The sequence below is a fragment of the Sorex araneus genome, chromosome 5, assembly GCF_027595985.1.
Source record: "Sorex araneus isolate mSorAra2 chromosome 5, mSorAra2.pri, whole genome shotgun sequence".
Lineage (NCBI taxonomy): Eukaryota > Metazoa > Chordata > Mammalia > Eulipotyphla > Soricidae > Sorex > Sorex araneus.
Window position 1 is genome coordinate 78,322,657 of NC_073306.1, and position 12,599 is coordinate 78,335,255.

A 12,599-nucleotide genomic window follows, 5' to 3' on the forward strand; every position below is an offset into this window, starting at 1 on the left:
TTCCCTGTACTTTCTCTAATTTGTATGGCATCAGAGTTCTTTGAAATTCTGATTTCTATGGTATAGAAACACTTCACTTCTGTTTTTTGTCCTCATTTCTGCTTTTATCTCCACCTTTACTCTCTTTGATAATTCTTCTTCATTTGGTATACTATCCAAAGAAGAGTTTCTGTTCTCCACTTAGTTATTTCTCAGAATTATTCATCTCTCTGGCCCTCTTATATGCTGATGACTTCCCTTGGGGATTAATGATGGCTACAAATTCTCCCCATCAAGAGAGGAGTCCTACCTTATTTTCCCTCTCTTTGGACAAACCCAGTTGAATTTTCAAGGCCTGGCCTTAGAGAAATTTGTAAGTTCTGCTTTTGTGTGCTTACAAAGTCCCTCCTTGGAGCTAAGCCACCTGGCTGTGAGGAAGCTTAAACAACCGTGTAGAAGAATGGCAGAGTCCCAGGTTATTCGTTTAAGCTGAGCTTCAGGCCAGCAGCCAGCCCAACTACCAGTTCCGTGATTGAAGCATTTTGAACCTTCCAACCAACCCCATATTACAGCCCAAACTATATTGGATGAAAAGCCTGTCTCATTATCTTAGAAAATCATGATATTAAAGCATTTAACCTCAGAGAACGTATGCAAGCACCAGAACAAGTGGTGGCAATCACAATAACTGTGTGCACAATTCCTGATTATCTCAACAAAAGAGAAGGGAAAGGGATAGGAAAAAAATGATAAAAAGCAAATTAGCAGGAGGTATCCGCTGAATTGTTTCCCAGAGAGCAAACTCTAAGTGGGGGATTTAAACTTTAGTTATATATGTGTTTTCCCAATGAAACTACTTGATGAGAAGTAATACTAGACTTTTGAAGGAATATAAAGTAATTTTTAATCACATTTTCAGTGGGAGTAGTACAGGAAACCCTTTTCTGAATTGTTTTGCTATATCCCTGCCTAGGGTCAGAGACAAAAACCTTTGAAGTAGCATCCAGCTCTCAGCATATAATGATCTAAATACCATCTGATCATCATTTGTTTATTTTTTTCACTGCTTATTTTGGAAATACTTTCAAAGTAAAGTTAGGACTAGTGGGAAGAAAAGATGCGTAACTTAAATGTTGTTTCAATCTTAGAACCTTTGGGGTGAAATTGTCAAATGAATTCATGTGCTTTGAAAAGTTTTTATGATTTTTAATGAAGTTTAAAAGCTAAAGGAATGAGATTAGGACCGTAAAATCCTTTATTCTTAACATTTTTTCTTTGAACTGATTTAGTTCATTTGTATATTAGAAATAGAAATCTAATTTTGATTGACTCTTCATTGTTTGTCAAAAAAAGAGAGAGAAGTCTGGGAAAAATTTCCTAGACACACAATATAATATTAAATTGTGCAATGACAAAGAACTGCTATGTACTAATTTCAGTTAAATGCCTCCATTAGAAAAATTAACATCAAGTTAGCATATAAGAACACTTGAGACTTTCATACGTCATTTATTAAATCCAGATGTTATATATATAGTTCATTGCAAAGTGTCTACTCCAAAAATGTTTAAATGAGAAAGTGAAGGACACAACATGTAACTGGAGATATTTCAGAAAAGTGTGTATTCTTATCTTTGTTTTTCAAAAAATTACAGGACCTAGTTACAGTGTCATTATGGGTGAGTTATTGTCTTAGTCCATTCAGGTAGCAATAAAAAATGGAGTAGAGTAGATGATTTAATAAGCATTTCTTTTCATAGTTCTGGAGGCTGGGAAATTCAGGACTAAGGCACATACAGTGTCTGATACTATCTTCATTTCTAGTTCATTGGCAGTCATCTATGTCCTCACATAGGAAAAGAACAAGAGAGTTCTCCAGGGTCCTTTTATTTAATGAACTAAATACCAATCATGAGAGCTTTATCTTCATTACCTAATTACTTCCCAAAGATTTCACCTCCAAAATATTAGATTGTGTGTGTAGGGAGGGGGGGAGATTTCATTTCAGCATATATTTTCAGGGAACAAAAACATTCAGCCAGTTGACTTGGGGGAGAAAGTTAATTACTGAACATTAGATTTTGAGGTACATAGCACAGCATTTGCCTTGCAAGCAGCCAACCTGGGTTCAATTCCTTTGTCCCTCTCAAAGAGCCCGGCAAGCTACCAAGAGTATCTCGCTGCACAACAGAGCCTGGCAAGCTACCCGTGGCATACTCAATATGCCAAAAACAGTAACAAGTCTCACAATGGAGACGTTACTGGTACCTGCTCGAGCAAATCGATGAACAATGGGACGACAGTGCTACAGTGCTATGTAGTTTATTAACTGAATGAGAGTGTGTTTTGTTGTCAACAAAGCCTGAGAATTGAGTCTGCACACCTAGGCTCCAATGTTAAGCATTTCTTGTTGGTATTGTTACCTCAGACAAGGAAACTCCTTTGCGTTTGCCTTGTTTTCTATATTTGTAAATATAAAAAAAATATTTCAATGGTATGTTGTAATTGTGAAGCAAATTAATGTAAATATATTTGTCAGATATTAAATTTTTTGTCATTTTGGGTCATACCCAGTGATACTCAGGGGACTCTGCACTCAGGAATTACTCCTGGAGGTACCAGGGAACCATATGAGATGCTGGGGAATGAAACTGGGTCAGCTGCATGCAAAGCAAATTCCTTACCCACTGTCTATCACTCTAGCCCTATGATATTAAATTGTTAATAGAAGATATTTTTATTTGCTCTCATTGACAAGTAAGTCATCAAAGGAAATCTGAATTAGTAAACAAAAAGGAAAGTTTATTATTTTTTTAAGGGCAGAATAAAAGAAGAAGACAATTAAAAAGTAAACAGGAAAAGTTGCTTTAAAATAATTGTCAACTAGAATAAATATGATGAATCTTAGGTGGGGTTCATTTGCAGATTATAGTAGTTCCCAATTTTTCATACTGGTTATTTAAAAATGAAATTATAGTTGGAGGATAATGACACTCTTCCTACCTAGAAATATTCCTTTTAGTTAGAAATTCATTTTCAATATTTAAAGGAAACTGTTGTACAAGAAGTATCTTGAAGGCTGATCCAAATTCTAGAATTATACAATGCTATACAATTATATAATGGTACATTACAGATACAACATAGTGGAAGAATGTTGGATAACATTGGTTTGTCCTTGCTCCTCCCTCAGCGAGCTTAGCTTTATTGAGTTACTCCCAGCAACAGAACTCTCAAGGCACACCCAATTCCATCAGACACTAATAATCCTATACTGCTTTTTCTCTTTCGTCTATGTCCTTTGCATGGTTTAGCAATGTCCTTTTTGTATAGACACAGAAAGACAGTTGATCCTATGCTTTTGTAAAATGGGAGTTAATTGACTCTGAATAATATTTACTCCTGGGCATCCATCATATTTACTTGACTTAAGCCTCAGTTGCCCTTACTTCCTAACACCCCCAAAAAGAGGGTCCTGTCGAGGGACAAGGATAAACCCAGGGCAAACTGTAAGCAACCCTGGCATTGAAAAGGGACAAGATAAGAATAATGTTAGGAGTACAGTCCTGAAACAAAACTCTGTCATGACCCAAAAAGAAATAACTGCTGGGGTTAGAAAAGACTAACCTGGCCTGAGGACTGTAGTCTAGGATATATAGCAAGATGTACCCAGGATGAGCTACCCTTTAAGCGTAATATATTTTTTACTATGTTCCCATGGCATATTGGATATGCCAAAAACAGTAACTATAAGTCTCTCAATGAGAGATGTTACTGGTTCCCCCCTCAAACAAATCGATGAGCAACGGGATGACAGTGACAGTGACAGTGACATATAAAATGACTAGAAATATTCATAAGAAATAAATTTAATATGATTGTTTAAATTAATTACTAGCTAAGGAAAGGAGAAAGCAATACACCCTTTAGATGGAATCCCACCCTTGAGCAGATCTCCTAGTAATCTAGAGTGAGATGAGATTTTGTCCTTGAGTTAATCTCCTAGAAAAACTTTCCCTGAAGGAAGGGCTTTACATCTGTCTATTGTTATGATCATGTTCAAGCCCATTTCTCTGTACCCCCACCCATCACAGTTTCTATATAACTACTCTGTAAGAGGAAGGAGGAGAAAAGAAAAAATAAACAGTCCCTGACTTCCAACCAACCTGTGGCCCCTGTTCCTCCGTTACCCCATTCCTTAGTTCCTTCGTTCTCCTGTCAGCTCTGACTGGCCTGGGGAGGCAATTCTTTTTTTTTTTTTTTTTTTTTTTTTTTTTTTGCTTTTTGGGTCACACCTGGCGATGCACAGGGGTTACTCCTGGCTATGCACTCAGGAATCACCCCTGGCCGTGCTCAGGGGACCATATGGGATGCTGGGATTTGAACCCGGGTCGGCCGCGTGCAAGGCAAACGCCCTACCCGCTGTGCTATCTCTCCAGCCCCTGGGGAGGCAATTCTTGGTCACCAAACATACTCGTCATACACCCACATTTTTTTTTTTGCTTTTTGGGTCACACCCAGCGATGCTCAAGGGTTACTACTGGCTTTGCACTCAGGAATTACTCCTGGCAGTGCTTGGGGGACCATATGGGATGCCGGGGATTGAACCCGGGTTGGCCGTGTGCAAGGCAAATGCCCTACCTGCTGTGCTATTGCTCCGGCCCCAACAACCACATTTTTTGACCCTATAGAAGAATATATAAAATATTGGGGCTGTAGTGATAGTACAGCAGGTAGGGCATTTGCCTTGCACGCGGCCGACCCAGGTTTAATTACCAGCATCCCATATGGTTCCCTGAGCACTACCAAGAGTAATTCATAAATGCAGAGCCAGGAGTAGCCCCTGTGCATTGCCAGATGTGACCCAAAAAGCAAAAAATAAATAAAATGTTTTACACATCAAATGTCTTGGTATACTTGCTGCATATAAATGCAGTTGTATCCCATATTGTAAGCCTCAGAAATAAATTGTGGATAAGAAATTCATACTATCTCAACATCTGATAGACAGCTAGGTTGTTATACCCACTAATTCTATCTGCAAATAATTTGATATTGCATAGTAATTATAAATTAGGCTTGATACTTGAATCGGTAAATTCAAAGTAAATTTCAGACATGTCTGACTTGGGACTTAATTGACCTTGATCTTTGAAAATGACAAAGTTACAGGATTTTTATATATATATAATACATATGTACATATATACATATGTAATACATATTATAATATTTAGTCAGTACTTTGTGTTGGATTCCAATGACCTAATTAACAACAACAAAATTTATCTTTGTAGAAAACATAAGTTCTAGCAATGTTTCAGATATTACAAAGAGCCTAAAATATAATTTTACATTCAATTAAAAATTTTTATATGCTTGAGAATATTCACACATTTCAAACTTATCTAGCTGTATGTAATTTAAAGTATTACAAATAACTGACATTCATAAGCATGCTACTATTAACCTAAGAGATTTTTAAGACATTCTAGTGTAAAGGCCTCTAGTATTAGATGTCTCAAAAAGTTAATAACTTGTCACTATTTCTAGACAAAGTCAATAGGCTAAAATTTAAGAGCATGAGTATTGGGACTGGAGAAGAGAGTGCAGGGGCTAGGACAATATGCCTTGCATGTGACTGGCCCCGGTCTAATCCCTAGTATCACATAGTCTCCTTGAGCACTACAGGGTGTGACTAGGAGACCCCCCCAGCCCTGCCACCTGTGTGACTCCAGTGACACCTTCTCTTTTCCCCCCTACTCCCATAACCCCCTTTACCCTCCCCCCACCACACACACATACACACACCTACTGCAGGACCTGAAAGTACCACATCCTCAGGCTAAGCATTGAACCACCAACCACCAGCCAGGTTGGCTGAGAATCTCCAGAAGGAATCTCTCGGGGCCTCCTAAGTATCTCTTGGAAGTGCTCCCATGCCTGCAGAAAAAAAAAGTGCACTGAGTCTTTCTATTTTGAGAGATATGTCACTTTGAATTAGGGTGAAAACATTATAGGGTTTGACAGGCCATCTGATGAATACAAATAAGGAAAACTCTGTATGAGGGCTAAATGGAAATAGAAAACAAAACATATAGACTGCTTGGATAAAGCTCATGTTCATCTAGCTGTTCTACATAGAGCATTAAATATATTTCTGAATTTCTTTAAATGCTTCCCTATAATTTAAGAAGACCCAGGAGGCTTTCATTGATCAGATACATGGATACGTGGGTGGCTTTGCCAGAATGTCTCCCACTGTGAAAAGTAAACTGATCTTTGGAAATCTATTTTCTATATTGAGTCTATTATGGAGAGAACCTCTAGAGATGGTATCTTTAGTTTTGTTTGTTTGAATCATGGCAGCTATTTCAAGGTCTCTCTGCTTTCTCATAGAATGAAGACAAACACAGAGATGGTGTGTCTGCGAAATTTCAAAAGGTGTAGGCCTCCTGATTGAAGCGCAACAAAGTCACTGGATTCTTTTCTTTTATTATTATAGTAAGTATAAATATTAAAGTGCATTATTTTTATCTTCAGTAAATGTTCCTTTTTTGTCATCAACCCATAGCATGAATATGAATATGAATAAAATCCTGAATGTTAGCTGGTAGAACCCTTACAAATTATCTAACTTAGTCTTTTACTCTTTCACAAAAAATTATTTTGCAACATCCTAATGGATGGACATCTTACTTGTAAACCTAGACAGGGGAAAGGAACTGAACTCTTTCACAGAATTAGAAGTTCTGTGGATGATCCACTACAAATTAAATTAAAATATAACTTTCTAAAATGTCTATGCACTTTGCTCTACTTTTAGGTTCTGGAGAGATAGTACAGCAGGCAAGGTACTTGCTTTGCATGCAGCCCACCTAGGTTCAATCTCTAGGACCCTATATGGTCCCCTGAGCATGGCTAGAAGTGATCCCTGAGCACAGAGCCAGGAGTAGCCAAAAAATAAACAAACTTTGTTATACTTTTGGAACAAAACCTGACTCTTTCCTTGGGTAGTCAGTCACAACTGTGTAAAGATCAACTAGTAGTTTCTCCAGTCATTTTTGATCTCAGTTGATGATTATCAATTATCTGTGTTCTCTGTAGAAAAAATTTGTAGACAAGAAGTTCCTAATTATATTTGTTGTTCACTGAGTGTTTTACCCACACTGAGCATCAGTTCTAGGTCTCAACTGATCTGAACTGACAGGCAGTCATAAAAGGACTGTTGATACCTGTGTTCTCCTATTAATATGGTCACAGATTAGAGTCGCAGCTATATTTAGCATAATATATTTAGCATAAAGATAACAAATGGCTCTATTTAGCATAATAGCTATCTATCACGTGATTAACTAAGATCCTGGAATTGTCACATATTCATTCACTGTTTTTTTTCTGCCATCTCCACCATGCTTATCATATTTAGGATTTAAAGCCAAGACTTTTCTGTTTATCTCCTATAATCCTCTTGTTATTTTTATTTTTATCTTGCTTTGACACACAATTATAGTTAACTGCAGTGGGATGAGACAGATGGGAGGAGCAGAGAGTTAGAAATAGACCCACTGAGCCAGAGTAAAGGAGGGAACTCTGGAGTTATATAACCAGCCACCAGTCCTAAGAGGAAGCTGAATCCACATAATATGGCATGAGGCCCAGAGAAGATGCAGATAAAGTGGTGCTCCAGACCTGCCATCAAAATTAAAGGTTATGGGCTGCCCTCTCCTGTGGGAGAGCATGCAAAGGGTAAGGTTTGGGTATGATCAGAAATATGTTGATGCAGAAGAGAAAAAGATACTTATTAATACAGTATCATATCCCCTATAATGGAATTTTTTGGTTCAAAGCAGAGTACTAGTTCCTAGAAGGACTAGTCAAGGCAAAAGAGGCTTTCATGGGTGTGTTACCAGTTTTAGAGTAACTAAAGAAAATCAAACCTTAAAGATCAGCCTTCAGACCTAAAAAAGTGGAAGAGACACATATTGTATTGAGGCCTGGTCAAAAAATGACCATGCTTTGGCTTCGAGGCTGGCCTCACGTTCCGGGGAAAGGTCAACTCAGAGAAGCGATCACCAACTACATTGTAGTCGAAGGCCATGTGGGGGAAGGGAGTTGCGGGCTGAATGAGGGCTAGAGACTGAGCACAGCGGCCACTCAACACCTTTATTGCAAACCACAACAGCTAATTAGAGAGAGAAAACAGAAGGGAATGCCTTGCCACAGTGGCAGGGTGGGGTGGGGGGGAGATGGGATTGGGGAGGGTGGGAGGGACACTGGGTTTACGGGTGGTGGAGAACTGGCACTGGTGAAGGGATGGGTTCCAAACTTTGTATGAGGGAAGTATAAGCACAAAAGTGTATAAATCTGTAACTGTACCCTCACGGTGATTCTCTAATTAAAAATAAATAAATTTAAAAAAAATTAAAAAAAAATAAAAAAAAATAAATAAAAGAAGAAGAAATAATTTCCATACAGAAAAGAAAAAAAAAATGACCATGCTACTCAAATTTTATTATTTTTCTAAAAAAAAAATCACCAGATAATGCTGTTAGTTTTAAATATTTCCCTTTATCACTTCCTTTTATTCCTTGACTTATTATGTATCATTTTTGTGGCTGGTCTGAATTTTACTAATTAGCATTTTATAGACAATTGATTTATAAAAGACTAAGCATTACATAGAAAATTAGGTAAAAAGCATTGTCCTGAATACTTTTGAAATTTGAGAATACCAAATTACTTTATTTTTCTGAAGGCAGAAATAATTTAATAATAGGAAATATCATTAATCACTTATTCTATTCTAGTCTAGTGTACTACTCCTTTGCCATCAAAATACTAAACACAAGAGTCCTCATAATTGAACATTCTGGGTTTTTCCTTCTTTCCCTTTTTAAATCTTTCCTGTTGTCAACTTCTAAATGCTCTTAATTTACAAAGCAAGAATTTGGCAGGAATGGAGATAGTGCATTAAATCACAGTTTGTTTTCAGTATAGAATTGGTAGATTCTTCTAATCCTACCTAATACAAAACATTAATTTTGTATAAAGTAATGCTTTCTCTAATAGGATTCCTTACAGCAATTCAAATAGAAGGGTTGGGGATGTGGCCCAGCCAGTATGTGTGCAGCTGTGGGTTCAATTCCCAGAACCACCAGAAAATTTAAGTAAAATAACAAAAACAAACAGAACTCTAAGGCCATAAAAGATGCTTCAGATGGGGCAATGGAATGTGGAAAGAGACTGTTTAGAGAATTTAGAAGATACAACAGGTGACTATCAGCATAAGATAAAAGTTTTCTGGGCAAAGAGAACTCATACAGCGGTGCTTGTCTTGCATGCCTTTGACACCGGTTGGGTATCTACTTGGAAACTTGAATTCAGTGCTTAATTGGATACTTGCTTCAATAGTTTTTCTTTTTCTTTTCCTCTTCCAGTTTCTGTACTCTCGCAAGGGAAAGTCATGATTACACTAACAGAGCTAAAATGTTTAGCAGATGCCCAGTTATCTTATCACATCCTCAAGCCATGGTGGGATGTCTTCTGGTATTACATCACCCTCATCATGCTGCTGGTGGCCGTGCTGGCGGGCGCACTCCAGCTCACCCAGAGCAGGGTCCTCTGCTGTCTCCCCTGCAAGGTGGAATTCGACAATCACTGCGCCGTGCCTTGGGACATCCTGAAAGCCAGCATGAACGCCTCCGCTGAGCCTGAGACGCCGCTCCCACTGCCTCTCAGAATCCAGAACGACCTCCACCGACAGCAGTACTCCTACATTGATGCCGTCTGCTACGAGAAGCAGCTCCACTGGTTCGCCAAGTTTTTCCCCTACCTGGTGCTCTTGCACACGCTCATCTTTGCAGCCTGCAGCAACTTTTGGCTTCACTACCCCAGCACGAGTTCCAGGCTGGAGCATTTTGTGACCATCCTTCACAAGTGCTTCGATTCTCCGTGGACCACCCGCGCTCTGTCGGAAACGGTGGCCGAGCAGTCAGTGAGGTGCCTGACGCTCTCCAAATCCAAGGTGTTGCTTTCGGCTTCCGGGTGTTCTGCGGAGGTCGACTCCAGCAAGCAGTCGCTACCCTACCCGCAGGCTGGCTTGGAATCAGGTGGCATAGAAAGCTCAAATTCCAGTGTCCTGGACAAGAAGGAGGGGGAGCAGGCCAAAGCCATCTTTGAAAAGGTGAAAAGGTTCCGCCTGCATGTGGAGCAGAAGGACATCATTTACAGAGTGTATCTAAAGCAGATCATAGTCAAAGTCATTTTGTTTGTCCTCATCATAACTTACGTTCCATATTTTCTAACCTACATCACTCTTGAAATAGACTGTTCCGTGGACGTGCAGGCTTTTACAGGATATAAGCGCTACCAGTGTGTCTACTCCTTGGCCGAAATATTTAAGGTCCTGGCTTCATTTTACGTCATTTTGGTTATACTTTATGGTCTCACCTCATCCTACAGCTTGTGGTGGATGTTGAGGAGTTCTCTGAAGCAATATTCCTTTGAGGCGCTGAGAGAAAAAAGCAACTACAGTGACATCCCAGATGTCAAGAATGACTTTGCCTTCATCCTCCATCTGGCTGATCAGTATGATCCTCTTTATTCCAAACGCTTCTCCATATTCCTGTCAGAGGTCAGTGAGAACAAACTGAAGCAGATCAACCTCAATAACGAGTGGACGGTGGAGAAACTGAAGAGTAAGCTCGTGAAGAATGCCCAGGACAAGGTGGAATTGCATCTTTTTATGCTAAATGGTCTTCCAGACAATATCTTCGAGCTAACAGAGATTGAAGTGCTCAGCCTGGAGCTGATCCCTGAGGTGAAGCTGCCCTCCTCAGTCTCGCAGCTGGTCAACCTCAAGGAGCTCCACCTGTCCCATTCCTCTCTGGTGATCGACCATCCTGCGCTGGCCTTTCTGGAGGAGAATTTAAGAATCCTCCGCCTGAAATTCACTGAAATGGGGAAAATCCCACGCTGGGTGTTTCACCTTCGGAATCTCAAGGAACTCTATCTGTCAGGCTGTGTGCTCCCTGAACAGATAGGTACCATGCAGTTGGAGGGTTTTCAGGACTTAAAAAATCTGAGGACCCTCTACCTGAAGAGCAGCCTATCCCGGATCCCACAGGTCGTTACCGACCTCCTACCTTCACTGCAGAAGCTGTCCCTCGATAATGAGGGAAGCAAACTGGTCGTGTTGAACAACTTGAAGAAGATGGTTAATCTGAAAAGCCTAGAGCTAATCAGTTGTGACCTGGAACGCATTCCACACTCCATTTTTAGCCTGAACAACTTGCATGAGTTAGACCTCAAAGAAAATAACCTTAAAACTGTGGAAGAGATCATTAGCTTTCAGCATCTCCAGAATCTTTCCTGCTTGAAGTTGTGGCACAATAACATTGCTTATATTCCTGCCCAGATCGGGGCACTAGCTAATCTAGAGCAGCTCTCCTTGGACCATAACAATATTGAGAACCTGCCCCTGCAGCTTTTCCTATGCACCAAACTACATTATTTGGATCTGAGCTATAACCACCTGACCTTCATTCCAGAAGAAATCCAGTATCTGAGTAACTTGCAGTACTTTGCTGTGACCAACAATAATGTAAGTAAATTCATTCTTTATTTGGTTAGTCTTTTGAAAGAGCTTCTGCTATTGCAAGTGTGAAACGTAGGCAAAGAAAACGAACCATAAGTCATACTCAACATCCCCTGAACCTGATCTGACTACCCCACTAACTAGATATGTGACTCTGGAAAAATTACCAAAACACTAAGCTGTAGTGTTTGATTTGATTTACAAGTTGTCATGGGGATTTTATGGGGGAAAAATCTAGGCATTTGACACAGTTCCTGGTAGGTAGGTAGTTGCTCAACAAATGTTCTCTTTATTCTATTTCCCATTTTTAAAACATAAACTTCACAGCTAAAGTATTTTAAGCTAATTTGTCAAGAACTTTTCATTTTGGAAAGACCTTACATATTTTCTAAGTTTTGTAAAACTTTCCAACTTTCCAAAGTTGTCATAGAAGAACTTTCTGTTTAAAATGCTAGAATCATGAGTTACTCATAAATTGTGTGTGTGTGTGTGTGTGTGTGTGTGTGTGAGATACAGGAAGGAAGACTTGAAATGTATATGTATGCTTAGAAATACAATTTGTGTGTGTGATACAGGAAGGAAGACTTGAAATGTATATGTATGCTTAGAAATACAATTTAGACTTAAAGGGCTGGTTCTATAATTTAATATAGTAGGGCTTCTTAGCTTTTTCCAGCAGTCATGCTATAAAAATGGACCATAATTTGCAACAACAAAACCAAGGTAAGGAAAACAATAATGAAGCAAGGTTAAAAACTAAGACAAAACAAATGAGTAAGTTCCTAGGCTAAAATGTGAAGCAGTTAAAAGAAAAAATTCAGACTATCCTAAAGATCAAAAGAGGGATGGTAATATTCATAAGGAAGAGTGAGAGGTGGGGATGAAGGTGTAAAAATCAGAAATCAGGCCTGACTACAGATTAAATTAGTTGAAATGAAAACTTTTGACTTCTGCCACATCCCAGACTGTATTCTTTCCTAGATTTTTTATTTAATTCCTGTTTCATGCTAACTATAGCTAG

At 39.0% G+C, this 12,599-nt stretch overlaps 1 protein-coding gene across 3 annotated transcripts in view; it reads left to right on the plus strand.

The window, feature by feature from the left end:
* The window catches only part of LRRC8B (leucine rich repeat containing 8 VRAC subunit B), a 70,486-nt gene that overhangs the window by 48,470 nt on the left and 9,417 nt on the right, over positions 1 to 12,599 (plus strand). For all 3 annotated transcript variants that reach the window (XM_055138537.1, XM_004603298.2, XM_055138536.1), the window contains 2 exons: positions 6,379 to 6,483; positions 9,420 to 11,584. In XM_055138537.1, the coding sequence (XP_054994512.1) occupies positions 9,446 to 11,584 (2,139 nt within the window). In that variant the 5' untranslated portion in view covers positions 6,379 to 6,483; positions 9,420 to 9,445. The remainder of the gene's footprint in view (positions 1 to 6,378; positions 6,484 to 9,419; positions 11,585 to 12,599) is intronic.